This window comes from Polyodon spathula, chromosome 24 (genome assembly GCF_017654505.1).
Source record: "Polyodon spathula isolate WHYD16114869_AA chromosome 24, ASM1765450v1, whole genome shotgun sequence".
Lineage (NCBI taxonomy): Eukaryota > Metazoa > Chordata > Actinopteri > Acipenseriformes > Polyodontidae > Polyodon > Polyodon spathula.
Genome location: NC_054557.1, coordinates 1,658,791 through 1,673,914, shown reverse-complemented (window position 1 = coordinate 1,673,914; position 15,124 = coordinate 1,658,791). Strand labels below are relative to the sequence as shown.

The following is a 15,124-nucleotide window of genomic DNA, read 5'->3' as shown; positions in this document are numbered from 1 at the left end:
CCAGATGGGCATACAGTGCGCTACTGATACTTCTCCGTTCGATAGTTCGGTGACGTGTTTAACTCACTTTAACTTATGTCATGTTGACAGTAAATTTAAACAGTTCTATATTTTACAGTATAAGTGCCTTTTAATAATTTATTGCTTTCAACGTAAGACAAATAGTGAATTAAGCAGGGAGCCCTGCAGTATATGTTGGCTATATTGAAATTTGTTTTTTGCCTTTTTTAAATATATACAGTAGCAACACACCCATTAAAGTAATATAGCCAGTTTAAAAAAGGGTAAAACTACCCCATAGTTCAATCAGCCATTGGTACTTCTTTTAGGAAGAAACTACAAAAGTACTGTAATATACTGAGTATAACATTATTTGGATAATGTCTGTGAGTTATAATGAGGTTGTGCAGTGCACCTGAATAATATTTATTGATAGGGTTGAAAGCAGGATGTAATGGATCACTGCTGATCAGTTAATAATACCGACATTGGCATAAGCCACATACTTACTGTACCTCTCAACTACAGAGCTTGTGCTTTAGTTGAATGGTAAAATGTTCGTCTTTGAACCATTGTCGTTTCGCGTCCAGTCTTTGCCAAGTATTTTCAAAGAAGTAAGGGATGTACACACTAGTAGAAGATGTGTGTGTGTGTGTTATTCCCTGGTTATGTGTTATACACAGGGAGCATGTTGTATTCTAATAATTACAGTAGTCCTATATACCCCTGAGTGATCCCATCTCCTGTATTGTAGAACACAAGCACGCATCAGGACAGTGTTCAGGCAGTATCCGGGACCCTTTTTGTTCTCACAGTTTTTCTGTTTCTCTCTTTCCCTGCCCCCATTCTAGTGGTTCCCATATTGAGAACTGGCACTCCATTCTGAGAAATGGACTAGTCAATGCGTCTTATACCAAACTGCAGGTATGTAGCTATCACAGCTAGAGAGATGCATCCATCCCTGGACTAAGGCCTGCCTTAACCCAGGCCTGGGATCCAGCTGCTCCATTTTGACAGTAACGGATGCCATGTTCCTCCTCATTGCAATGGGTTTCTGCAAGGCCCACCGATGACCCAGTCCATGTCACCCTCCTCTTCAGCTCTGACAGCAATGGGCGCCATGTTTCTCCTCCCTGTTCCTATTGGCTGTTACATCCAGCGTGGAAGTGTGAAATATGGCGTCCACTGGGTGGCTGGGTTTTCGGTCTGCCTTGCTAAGGCAAGGGTGGGCCACTAGCTGGAGAGCGAACCACTAACCATCAGTTTTCAGAGCGGAATTTTGCTTCCATGAAAGAACCTTTTCCAGGGTGGCCCCTGGAAACAGCTGGCAGTCTAAAGGTGGTGTGGTCGGTGGGAGACAGTGTTAAAAGGTTGTAGTGGGAAAGAGAATCCAATAGCAAGGTTAGTAATTCACCATTGAGCATGTGTGTTTTTTTGTTTGTTTTTGGTTTTTTTACCTTTGAACTTTGTTAATGTATGCTGCTGTTTACTAACATAAATTTTTCAAAGCAGAGAATTGGTTGTGATGGTGGTAGAATAAAGATACAGTTTACACTCAACACACAAAACTGGTTATGGGGTAGACCCTCACTTGGCCAGCCATTCAATAACAGTCACTCACAAACATTCTCAGAATTAAATGGTTTACTTGCAAGACACAATGTAACAACCATCTGGACAGGTTCAGGGTAAGGTCTGTGCACCAGCCACTGAAAGGGGAAACAGTCAATAGGCATACAGTTAGGTAACTCGCACTGCAATATTACCCTATATTCACACATAACTATCAAGTAATCCATCCTCTTTTACTTCAATAGGGAGTCCTGCACTGATAGAGCAACGAAACTTGATTGACTTGATTGAATTCACAGTGCTTTCACTGCGCTGCACTCCCTACATGACTCAGGGTAGAATTCACAGTGCTTTCACTGCGCTACACTCCCTACATAACTCGGGATAGAATTCATAGTGCTTTCACTGTGCTACACTCCCTACATAACTCGGGATAGAATTCATAGTGCTTTCACTGCGCTGCACTCCCTACGTGACTCAGGGTAGAATTCACAGTGCTTTCACTGCGCTGCACTCCCTACATGACTCTGGGTAGAATTCACAGTGCTTTCACTGCGCTGCACTCCCTACATGACTCTGGGTAGAATTCACAGTGCTTTCACTGCGCTGCACTCCCTACATGACTCGGGGTAAATTCACAAAGCTTTCACTGCGCTGCACTCCTCACACGACTCGGGGTAGAATTCACAGAGCTTTCACTGCACTGTACTGACACGACTCAGGATAGAATTCACAGAAGCCATCATGAGAAGCCCTCCATTAGAGTGCTGTTACTTTTTTATGATGCAACATTAACGTGGATGAGACTGCATGCATGCAACATGCACGTGTATATGGAAAAGACTTTGAATACATCTGGAATAAATACGTTTGCACTGCACACCTCATGTGGTAGAATCAGTACAGCTGACCTATATACTTGACATGCATATCCTTGACAATAGCTGAACGTTCAGAATAAACACTTGGAAAATGTTTAAGCTGTAAACTAATATCCTCCCTCTGTCTGGTGTTAAGATCTGCCTGTGTTCAGATCATTGCACTAGAGCTGAAGAGAGACAAGCCTAGATGTTTTACAGCATGCACACTCACACACACACACACTCCTTGCCCTTGCCTCTCTCACTTTGAGTGTGATTGTGATTGTCACCATGTCTTTTCAATGCAAGCTGCACGGGGCAGCGTACGGGAAGGGCATCTATCTCAGCCCCATCTCCAGTATATCATTTGGATACTCAGGTAGGAATACAGTTTACTAACTTACCAGACCATGAAGCCAGGTGGGATTGTGTTTGCATTGCCAGAGACAGGACAGGCACACACACACACACACACACACACACACACACACACACACACACACACACACACACACACACACACACACACACATACATACATACATATATATATATATATATATATATATATATATATATATATATATATATATATATATATATATATATATATATATGATTAATGTGATATGCATTGTATGTGCATGCTTAAATAATATGTATGGCTGCTTTGAGCAGCTGTTCAGTCCTTATAAACAAAAACTTTAAAGTAATAGTAAAGGTGCAGAAAGTACAACATGAATACAAATGTATTTAGGATGTTTTGGACAGAAGAGCCCTTCATCAGCTAAAATGAGGTTCCAGTGAGTTGTTTGTTTTAAAGAATTTATTTCAAATAAAGCCAAATGAGGGCTTCATGGTAGAATGTTCCTCCCAAAAGGTTCAGAAGTACAGAGTTTGAAAATCAACTTGTTTTCTGTCTGCTTTCTGGTTTTGTGTGTTCCATAGCATTTGTGAATTCCACAGAGAGTGACATCATCAATAGACGGTCCAAGACTGTCCATATATTAAATATATATAGTGCTGAGAAAACCCCAATGATAATTATGGAAATGCCATTGTTATCATGATAGCCTTCTTGAATCAAAACCAGTTTTTTTCTTAAATATTCAATAGGGTTTATATTAACCAATTCTATGTCTTTTGAAACAAAATGATGTATAAATTAGACAATAAGTAATTAGGATTCAGGGTATGTGAAAAAGTAAGTGGTTTTATCAGCTCAATTAAGGGGATAATTACAATTAGGTGTTTATTTAATTAGGTAGACTCACTAACTTTGTGAGTTTGGTCTTTACCATACAGGTGTGTGGAAACATGTCATGCCACAATCAAAAGAAATCTCTGAGGACCTCAGAAACACAGTTATTGATACTCATCAATCTACAAAGGGTGACAAAACCATTTCTAAGGATTTGAGGCTCCACCAATCCACTGTCAGACAGATAGTCAACAAATGGAGAAAGTTCAAGACCACAGTCACTTTACCCAGGAGCGGTCGTCCTACCAAAATCTTTCTAAGAACAAACCGGAAAATCATCAAGAAAATCACAAAGAACCTCAGACTAACATCCAAAGATCTGCAGGCCACTCTTGCCTTGGCTAATGTGAGTGTTCATGACTCAACTATCAGAAAAAGACTGGGAACAATGTTCTCTTGACAGATGAGTCAAAGGTAGAACTTCTTGGCCTATTTAAGAAATGTTATGTTTGGTGAAAACCAAACACTGCATTCGAACAGAAGAAAATCAACCCAACCGTCAAGCTTGGTGGTGGGAGTGTGATAGTTTGGAGTTACTTTGCTGCCTCAGGATCTGGATGGCTTGCCATCATTGACACAATCATAAATTTTGAATTGTGTCAGAAGATTCTAGAGGAGAATGTCAGGCCATCTGTCTGTGAGCTGAAGCTGAACTGAAAGTGTGTCATGCAGAATGGATCCAGAAGAAATTCCGCATTTTAGAATGGCCTAGTCAAAGTCCGGTCCTAAACCCCATCGAAATGTTGTAGCAATACCTGAAGTGAGCTTTCCATGCAAAGAAGCCATTAAATGTCACTGAGCTGAAGTAGTTCTGTTAGGAGGAATGGGCCAAAATTCCTCAAAACCGATTTGAGGGACTGACCAACACTTACAGGAAACGTTTAGTTGAAGTCATTGCTGCTAAAGGGGGTGCCACCAGTTACTGAATCTAAAGGTTCACATACTTTTATTGTTTAATCAGGTTATCTTGATCTATTATTAGGACTTAGATTAAGATCTAATAACATTTTAGGTTTGAAATATGTGAAAATGCTAAGGTGGATTTGATCTTAATCCTTCTGAGCAATCTGCCAAACATCTTTTATTCTTTCCAATATATAGCAAGTTGTACATTTTGCAGATGATACAATCCGCAATCCCCTTGTTAGTGCATGTCAATTGTTCATTGATGGTGATAGAAGATTTAGGACTATGTATTTCCAAGTTTGTATGTTTACAGGTTGCATAAAGTGATCTGTTGCAAGGAAAAGTGCCTTTTGAAGTATTGTTTTCACAATGGATAGAGCTTTGGACCAAATAGTCTCTAATGCTTTTGTCTCTCCTATATGATGTTAATGGAGGTTCTTTAAAAATGACTGCCGTAGGACCCTCTTGCAAAATTGTAAAGCTCTTTTGAATGAGGTATTGAATTGTTTGTAGGAGGATCTGTTACTACAAAAGGTATATGATGATTTCCATCTTGCTTTCTTTGATGTAGGGCTTCATTCCTGTTTAATGTAAATATCTGTGTCGTGGCTCTATTGATGATGTGGTCTGTGTATCCACAGCTCTTAAACTTGCACATTTCATCTACTTTATTTCAAATCATCCTCTTCATTGCAGATGCGCCTGAGGCACAATAAGTGTGAATAAGCAATGGAATCTCTGCAGGTTTCAATGAGTGAGCAGTTGTATTGGAGATTCGAGCAGTTGTATTGGAGATTTGAGGAGTTGTTTTGGAGATTCGAATGGGAGTTGTATTGGAGATTCGAATGGGAATTGTATTGGAGATTCGAGGAGTTGTATTGGAGAGTTGAGGAGTTGTATTAGAGATTTGAATGGGAGTTGCATTAAAGATTTGAATGGGAGTTGTATTGGAGATTCAAGGAGTTGTATTGGAGATTCAAATGGGAGTTTACTGGAGATTCGAGGAGTTGTATTGGAGATTCGAGTAGGAATTTTATTGGAGAGTTGAGGAGTTGTATTGGAAATTCAAGGAGTTGTATTGGAGATTCGAATGGGATTTGTATGGGAGATTCGAATGGGAGTTGTGTTGGAAATTCAATCAGTTGTATTGGAGATTTGAGGAGTTGTATTGAATATTCGAATGGGAGTTGTATTGGAGTTTCGAATGGGAGTTGTATTGGATATTCGAATGGGAGTTGTATTGTAGATTCGAATGGGAGTTGTATTGGAGATTCAAATGGGAGTTGTATTGGAGATTCGAATGGGAGTCTGTTTCTTTGTAACACACGCTAGTAGTAATGCAGGAATTGTTGACAACACAAACATTGATGTCTAAGAAACATCTTGTTGTGCAACCTCTAAACACACAAACACAAACTTGGAAATTCATGGTCCTAAATCTTCTATCACCATCAATGAACAGTTGAATTGCACTAACAAGGGGATTGTGGATTGTATCATCTGCAAAAAGTGCAACTTGCGATACTAAAGGATGTTTAGCAGATCTCTTTGTAGAACACCTCAGAAGCATTAAGATCAAATCAGCCTGGTCATCTCTAGCTATACATTTTAATACTGTTGGACAGTCTATTGATGATGTCACTGTCTGTGGTATTTAAAAATGCTATGGAACACTCACAACCAGAAAGCAGAAACAACACAAGCTGATTTTGAAACGTTGCACTTCGGAACCTCTTGGGATGAACATTCTACCATGAATCTCCACTTGGTTTTTATTTTAAATCAGTTCTTAAAAAACAAAAAAACTCATTGGACTCCATGGCATTTTAGCTGATGAAGGACTCTTATGTTGGTGTGATGTACCAGATACAGTCAAAGGAGTGAGAGACTGCAGTTAAAATACCCCCATAATCAACTGATTATGCAAAGCAATATCTCAAAGAATTGGACAGGTCACAAAAGAAATGTGATCAGCACACAACCGTTTCATTACTAAACACAATCTTAGCGGCTCTTGAAACTTTAATGGAAGTATTTCTCCGGTTACATTAAAATGGGTGTCCAAGTTTGCCCCATTTATGTCTTGTTTAATTTTTTTTAGATCTTTTTATCTCACCTCTTTATATGGCTGTCCCCTTTTTTTGTATTTGGTTGTTTTTGTACATGTGAAAGGCCAATCGTCATTGTCCCATCCCCCTGGCCCTATCTCTTTTTGCAAGCTGCAAGCACACTTCAGTACTCTGGGGAGGGGGGGGGGGGGCTAAGTCGAGCCCACCAGCTTCTTTCACTTGTGACCTGAGTTCTCAGGCCTCCAGCAGTGAAAGACAGCAGAGGCCTTTGTCCCCTAGCCACATAACATTTGTAAAATCCAAGGAGGAAAACAATCAGATCCCTTAAAAAGTGAATCAAACTGCTTATACATGCACCTCTGTTGTTTCCTGCTAGTTAAGTAACAGTACTGGAGAACAAAGCTAAATGTGGTCCATAATCTGGACAGCATAGTGTTTACAGACAGGATCTTTGCTTGGTTTGTGGATTGTGCTGGAGTAGAGTGTGTAGGAGGCTGCTCTAGAGGAGCGCAGGGGAGTGTGTAGGGGGCTTCTCTAGAGGAGCGCAGGGAAGTGTGTAGGGGGCTGATGTAGAGGAGCTCTGCTGACAGGCTGTTGTTGTTTTGTTCTCTGATAGGGATGGGGAAGGGGCAGCACCGCATGCCCTCGAAAGACGAGCTGGTTCAGCGCTACAACAGGATGAACACCATCCCACAGGTACAGTGTAGGAGTACAGGGAGCTACTTCAGTGCTGGAAATACCACCTCTATCACTGATTCCCTTGAAGTCCCTCAGCTCTAACCACTGACCACACTGCATCCCTCCTAGTCTGTCAGCTCTAACCACTGACCACACTGCATCCCTCCTAGTCTCTCAGCTCTAACCACTGACCACACTGCATCCCTCCTAGTCTCTCAGCTCTAACCACTGACCACACTGCACCCCTACTAGTCTCTCAGCTCTAACCACTAGAACACACTGTCCCTCCAACCTGTCTACTCTAACCACTAGACTACACTGCCTCCCTCCAGCCCCTTAGCTCTAATCACTAAACCATACTGCCTCCCTCCCGCCCCTCAGCTCTAACCACTAGACCACACTGTCTCCCTCCCAGCCCCTCAGCTCTAGTCTCCAGCCTTCTCATCCTTTTTTGTGCTTTCAGTGCAGTCCTGCCCCTGAGTCCCTGGTCAGGTGTCTCAGTTCTGTTTTTCAGAGTCGCCCGATCCAGTCCAGATTCCTGCAGAGTCGCAATTTGAACTGTATAGCGCTTTGTGAAGGTAAGAGCTGCTTCACATTCTATTCATCATAACAGTTGCAGTCTACTACTAATGATATTATTAGGGAATAATCATGCATATTTAAATCTCCTGCTGTTAAGATCAGTAAACAGATCGGACTGGACTGGCTTTGGTTGACAGCTGATAGCAGTTGCTTGGTTGGCAGGTGCTTCCATATCTAAGATAGCATAAATGACTGATGTTTCAGTTTATGAGCTATTCTGGAGAGCAAATTTTCAATCCCAATCTAAATTCTGCATTTTTATTAATAAAATAGCACATGCATTTGATGTTTGATTCTCATAATCTTGGTACAGCCCTGTTGTGGCAGTATTGAAATCAGGTGTTGTTTAGGACAATAGAGAGAAGTGATTAATCAAGGTTATTGAAATCTCATATCCCCACCATCCCCTCTAGCTACAGATGAACAGCTTTATATTTCTATGGATTGCAGTGTGCAGTGCATAATGTCTCTACTGCATTTCTCTTCAAGTCGCAGAGTGATTAAAACATCTCTTTTAACCAACCTTTAACAGACAGAGCAATCAAAATTAAGTGCCTCAAATCGCGCCACTCAGAGACTGTTATTTATGGGATTACATGGATGTCTGGAAAATTGTGAATATGGGTAATGAGATGGAAATGACTTTCTTGAATCAGTGGTTATTAAAATTGCGATGTTAGTCAGTGCTATAAATAATCCTGCAGTCAAGCACAATCCCGGAATGAGATGTGACATCAGTCTGCATCGTTCAGCCCAGGCCCCAGAGTGTGAATGTGAGAACAGGAGAGACAAGTTTTGAGCAGCCTGCAGCACAATGGAGACTCTATCACTGGCATTGCGGGATTGTTTGCTTTCTTTCAACACTCCATGGTTCACAATGGCGCTCATGATCTATGTTATGAAGTCCAAATTTTTCAATTCTGGGCCATATGCGGATCTCGATGAATCCATGTTCACAGTCACCACCACATTAGCATGGTGCATTTTAAACAATATCAATGCCTAATAGTTGTATACCCTTTTATGATGTATCATTTTGAATGGTTGGGAGGTACTATATCTTACTGTAATAATAGTGGCTGCCACTTTCAGCCCTATGTGAGTTTGGCATTGTCTGTTGTCCCTGGTTTGATATTGTGATGGTGTTGAGGATTTCATGATTTCTCAAGAACCAAGGAATCAAAAAAATGTTAAGAAAACACTATACCACAGAGACACTACAAACCCCATAGAGACGCTACAAACCACAGAGGCACTACACACCTTGTAGAGAAACAACAAACTCCATAGAGACACAACAAACCCCATAGAGACACTACAAAGCCCATAGAGACACAATAAACCCCATAGAGACATGACAAACTCCTACTTTGACCGCTGGAATTTCACAAAATCAACTGTGAATCAAACTCAAAACCAAGCTATGCAAGAGCCAGCTTTTTCATTTTGACTTGTTTTATTGAAAGTGTAGTTCATATCTATTGCACAGCAAATACTAAACAGAGACACAAATGGTCCAAATTTATTTAACCTAGATTACACTATGTAACACAATTTTTGTTCCTGGGTAGTAAGTGTTATTTCCTAATTGCTTATGCCTCAAAAGTATAGAAAATGGCTATTATTCCCCATAAACTTTGCTTTTGTGACCAGGACAGTGATATTTTGAAATTTACCTATTTCCAATGAGAAAACGGGCGAATTTGTGTTTTTTCGTTCACATAAAGTCAGAAAAAAACAACATATGAATCCAAATTAACATGTATTTCAAAAATGACTACAAAAGATTTAGAAGTGAGTAGTTTTTCAAGATTTACGATTATACTGTAAATCACTTTCACGAATCAGCCCCCAAATGTAGTCTCCCATCATGTTCTCGTTATACTGTCCTTGGTAACGGCGTTCAAAGTCCAGTATATCCTGGTGGAAGCGCTCGCCTTGCTCCTAAGAGTACGCTCCCATGTTCTCCTTGAATTTATCAAGATGAGCATCAAGGATATGGACTTTGAGGGACATCCTACAGCCCATTGTGCCATAGTTCTTCACCAGAGTCTCAACCAGCTCCACATAGTTTTTGGCCTTGTGATTGCCCAGGAAGTCCCCAACCACTGCGACAAAGCTGTTCCAAGCCGCTTTCTCCTTACTAGTGAACTTCTTGGGGAATTCATTGCACTCCAGGATCTTCTTTATCTGTGGTCCGACGAAGACACCGGCTTTGACCTTTACCTCAGACAGCTTAGGGAAGAAGTCTTGAAGGTACTTGAAGGCTGCCGACTCCTTATCTAGAGCTCTGACAAATTGTTTCATAAGGCCCAATTTGATGTGCAGTGGTGGCATCAGCACCTTCCGGGGGTCCACCAGTGGCTCCCACTTGACGTTGTTCCTCCCCACAGAGAACTTGGTCTGCTGTGGCCAGTCCCGCTTGTGGTAGTGCGCCTTGGTGTCCCTGCTGTCCCAAAGGCAAAGATAGCAGGGAAACTTGGTAAAACCTCCTTGGACACCCATCAGGAATGCCACCATTGCAGCCTCTTGATGCCATCTCAGAAAAATGCAGATATGTATCCACTTAGGCAGCTGGAACTACACTGAACTGGTGGGCTTAAGGCCCCTGTATTTATACTACTATTTATATTACTAGAAAGTTCTAGAAAGTTCTAGAAGTTACTCCAAGTTTACTCAGCACTGAGTCTATCTGGAATGTTCTGGAAAATAGGTTAATTTCAAAATATCACTGTCCTGGTCACAAAAGGAAAGTTTGTGGGGAATAATAGCCATTTTCTATACTTTTGAGGCATAAGCAATTAGGAAATAACGCTTACTACCCAGGAACCAAAAAAAAAAAATAATAATTGTTACACGGTGTTATAAATCTAGGCTTTAAAGTGTTTTTTTTTTTCAATAAAATCATGAGAAAAAAAGGTTTTCTAATAGCGATAGTGCCCTCTTTATGAAGGCTGTACCTTGTGGTAGTTTACCTTGACCTTTGTTAGCACCCTTATCCAGTCAACCACCATGTGGTAGAGCCTTCTTCGACAGGCACTATTGCTTAATCCAAATTTTAGCATTTTACATGAAAGAGATACAACCAAGGCATAAAATATTTACTTATCTGTCATTAGCACCACCGTCTTCTCACAAGGTCGATTATTATTCTGTCAATCATTTAGTTCTCTAGAGTAACCCATAGAGAGTCATTACTTTTCACATTGTTCCTCTGGAATCATCAGTAATTTCTCTTGGAAAACATCTACCCACCCAGTACTTCTATCAGTGATCCAACAGGGAGATATGTACCATGTCAGGGATACCACGTGCATGACAAATGAATTAGTCATTTGAGAACTAGCCCACTCCAAAGTAATGAGTATTATTACACATGCACAGCACAGACAGGAAGAAGCTAGGGGCTTGTAAGTACTCATATTAAGTCTTCTTTCCTAGCGCCTGCATTCCCCCTTACTGTGGTTAGCGAGATAGTGACAAGCTGCAGTGCTGCTGAACAAGATCCCCGGGTGTAGTGCTATCCTGCCTCCGGCACGAATCCTACTGCCTTTAAAGCTGCTCGTGGGAGTTGTCTTCTGAAGATTTTTTTAATAATTACCCTCAGACTAATGTCTGATGCAGTGTGCTTCTCTCTGTTGTTTTCACAGTAATAACGTCAAAAGACCTGCAGAAGCACGGGAATATTTGGGTGTGCCCCGTGTCAGACCATGTCTGCACAAGATTCTTCTTTGTGTAAGTAAGAAGCCTGGATTTAGAACATTTATTGGGCTGGATACAAATCCTGGTAAGACAATAAATATTTTAAAATGACAGACTTAACAAGATAACACCACTCTATCAAATATTCTCTTTGGCAAACTTGACAAGACAACCTGGTTTAACCTGGCTGCATTGGAAAAAACAAAATGGGTTTTGAAGTCCTCAATTGAAAACAAAGATGATTTTGTTTAAATAGTTGGTATAATGTTCTTTTGGATCCAGGTGCTTTTTTTTTTACTAAATTTGGAAGCGGTTAGTAAGCTACCAAGCTACCTATTACTACCAAATTGTTTTTGGATGAGGGTGTTGTATCCCATAGGTCTAAGCACAGTATCAAACAGCTGTAAAAAAAATAAATAATAATGTTTAGGGTAAGCAGGTAACATTTTATGAGTGAGTGTTTTAGTTCTAGATTATATTTGCTGGATTAGGACAGAGTTGTTTAATTGCTTGTTCCCTATACTGCAGATATGAAGATGGCCAAGTGGGAGATGCCAATATCAACACTCAGGAGCCTAAAATCCAGAAGGAGATAATGCGTGTGATAGGGACTCATGTCTACTCCAGCTGAGGGAGGGACGGGAGATGAGGCAGGGAGAGGGCAGCTACTGGACTGAGGAAACAAGAACATGACCAGCTTCACTTCCCCGGGCTCAGCATTGTGATCAGCTCCACTCCCAGCCCAGCTCAGCACTGTGATCAGCTCCCCCAGGCTCAGCATTGTGATCAGCTCCACTCCCAGCCCAGCTCAGCACTGTGATCAGCTCCACTCCCAGACCAGCTCAACATTGTGAACAGCACCACTCCCCCAGGCTCAGCATTGTGAACAGCTCCACTCCCAGCCCTGCTCAGCGTTATGATCAATCATCTCCACTCCCCCAGGCTCAGCATTGTGATCAGCTCCACTCCCAGCCTAGCTCAACATTGTGAACAGCTCCAGTCCCCCAGACTCAGCATTGTGATCAGCTCCACTCCCAGCCTGGGCTCAGCATTGTGATCAGCTTCACTCCCAGCCCTGCTCAGCGTTATGATCAATCATCTCCACTCCCCCAGGCTCAGCATTGTGATCAGCTCCACTCCCAGCCCAGCTCAGCATTATGATCAGCTCCACTCCCCCAGGCTCAGCATTGTGATCAGATCCACTCCCAGCCCAGCTCAGCATTGTGATCAGGTCCACTCCCAGACCAGCTCAGCATTGTGATCACCTCCACTCCCAGACCAGCTCAGCATTGTGAACAGCTCCACACTAGTGAAGCGCCACTTTTCACTAACCTTGGATCGGTTTCAGACAGCAGGGTCTGCATATCCCTTTTACTTATAGTAATCTAGCCGGGGTTTCCCCAAAATTAACTACAAAATACAATGTTCTGAAAAGATGTCTTCAATGGGGCAGGTTTGCAAGTTTTATGGCAGCAGTGTTGAGATCTGCTTCTGTTTAGTCATTGAAGACAATTGTCATCTCATACTGATTCAAATTACATGGCAATCAATCACAAAGAGTATTGTAGTAACTGGAAAGAAATTGCTTTAAAGTAAAAATATTTTTTTACTGATTTTTGCAATTGATCTGAGTAGTTTTTTCTTTTATTATTTTATTGCCAGAGTATGGTGCGTTAAGTTTTTTTTTATTTTTAATTGCCTGCTTGGAATCCATATTCTGGTTAGTGATGGCTACAAGCAGACATGTCTAAAGTATTACTCCAATAAATACAGCCGTGCTGGGACATATTTTAAAATATTCAAACAAACACTACTTGAAATAGCAAAAATCACCTTGTCTGTATTCTTATTACAAAATTTATAAATATTTGTATTATACATGTCATTTCATTAACAGGTCATTTAATTGGGTACTTTACTCCTGAGAGATTTATACTTTCAATTTCCAGCTAATGGAAAATTAAAGAAAGTCTGATTATTCATTTAAACTCATGTTCGTCCTAGAACTAAAATCCAGGAGCTCTAATGGTAGCCACAGGACAGTTTCTAACGTCGTATTTAAAGAGATTGGCAGTATAGCTGCAGTGCAGCACTACATTATGGCACTTTTTCAACCTGTATTTTCAAGTTAAAGAAGGTGCAGATGTTAAGTACATTCTGTTGCACTTTTGCATTCCCAGACCAAGCAAGAACCTACTAACTTGATGACCCATAAATAAAATATCCCCAACAGCTCTCCAGAATGCATCCTTTGCAAAGATGTCTACTTTTCCAGTGGAAATGCGGAATATATTTCTGTATTTGTTCTCCTGTATATAAATACAAACACAGCTCTTTTAAAGAAGGAGTAGAGGGTATTGTCAGAGTCTCTACCTGAATTCCAGTCTGCCTTCACTAGAATCGAAAAGAAATGTTCTCTGCACTAACAAGGAAGTGCAGTCTGAACAGCATTCAGTTCTGCCTGTGCTAAACAGCTCTTAAAAACCTTGGTTCCTATCAATAGCAACATTGCAAGTGTCCTGTGGGGACCTATTACCGTTAACACAGGAGGGAAGTGAGTCAGTGTCATGCTAGCCTTGCACCCAGTCTTGGCTTTCAGAACGTCTTTGTTCAGGTATATTGTTGAAATGACCAGGTGCCATGAGTTTGAACAGTTAGGTCCCTGGTAAATCTACTCATCGCAGCATTAATAAGTCACACCTGAGTCTGTATGTTTACTACATGAGTTGTTCATGCAGCTGTCAGGGAGGAACAACTGCTCCTAATCACTTATGTAATATACTTTATTGACAGCAGTTCTAAAACTCAGGACAAGCACCACTGCATTCCCTCCTTACTGGAGCTGCACCTTCATAGGCACTTAGTCACACAACTTCCAGGGCAAGATCCTCTTCTAACTGAGAGTGTAACTCTGGAGGACTGGACTGGTTTCCCCTGGCTGTTCCCAATAGCACACAGCCTGGCCCCCTCCTCCCCTGCCTGTTTCGATGTTGTGAGCTTGTACTGTGAATTATTTTGTCCGATGGTGACCTGTACAGTATTTATGTATTTATAATCAACTTCTTTAGTCGTTGTCTGTGGTGTGTGTGTGAATGGAAAAAAAATAAAGAATTTTGCACAATTTTACCTAACTGGTCAGTTCTGAATTCTTGAATTGTTTCTAATATGTGTAGGATTGATGAATCTTTTAAATGTTTCTATATGTCTACGTGTACTGCTCGCGTCTCTCAAATATGGACACCATAGTGTTTGACTTTTTTTGTTTTGGATGAAAAATACCTTTTGAATATTGGCTTCATACTCGGAACATCTGGGATTCTCCTGATCAAGTTTGATTGTGGGTATTGTATCACAGCAATAAATCCAGTAAACAATGAGGGCATGTCATCTATCTATATTCAGTGGATCAGGTATCAATCTGATCATTTTACATGAGCCCCCTACTCTATCTCAACTAGTTTCTTCCCACAAGGTAATCCGAGAATACTCCACTA

The 15,124-nt window shown here is 41.0% G+C and overlaps 1 protein-coding gene across 3 annotated transcripts in view; it reads left to right on the top strand.

Moving 5' to 3' along the window:
• The window catches only part of LOC121299304 (protein mono-ADP-ribosyltransferase PARP6), a 45,934-nt gene extending 31,212 nt beyond the window's left edge, over positions 1–14,722 (top strand). For all 3 annotated transcript variants that reach the window (XM_041226985.1, XM_041226986.1, XM_041226984.1), the window contains exons 18-23: positions 852–924; positions 2,742–2,811; positions 7,285–7,364; positions 7,861–7,924; positions 11,579–11,663; positions 12,159–14,722. In XM_041226985.1, the coding sequence (XP_041082919.1) occupies positions 852–924; positions 2,742–2,811; positions 7,285–7,364; positions 7,861–7,924; positions 11,579–11,663; positions 12,159–12,261 (475 nt within the window). In that variant the 3' untranslated portion in view covers positions 12,262–14,722. The remainder of the gene's footprint in view (positions 1–851; positions 925–2,741; positions 2,812–7,284; positions 7,365–7,860; positions 7,925–11,578; positions 11,664–12,158) is intronic.
• The last annotated feature ends 402 nt before the right edge of the window (positions 14,723–15,124 follow it).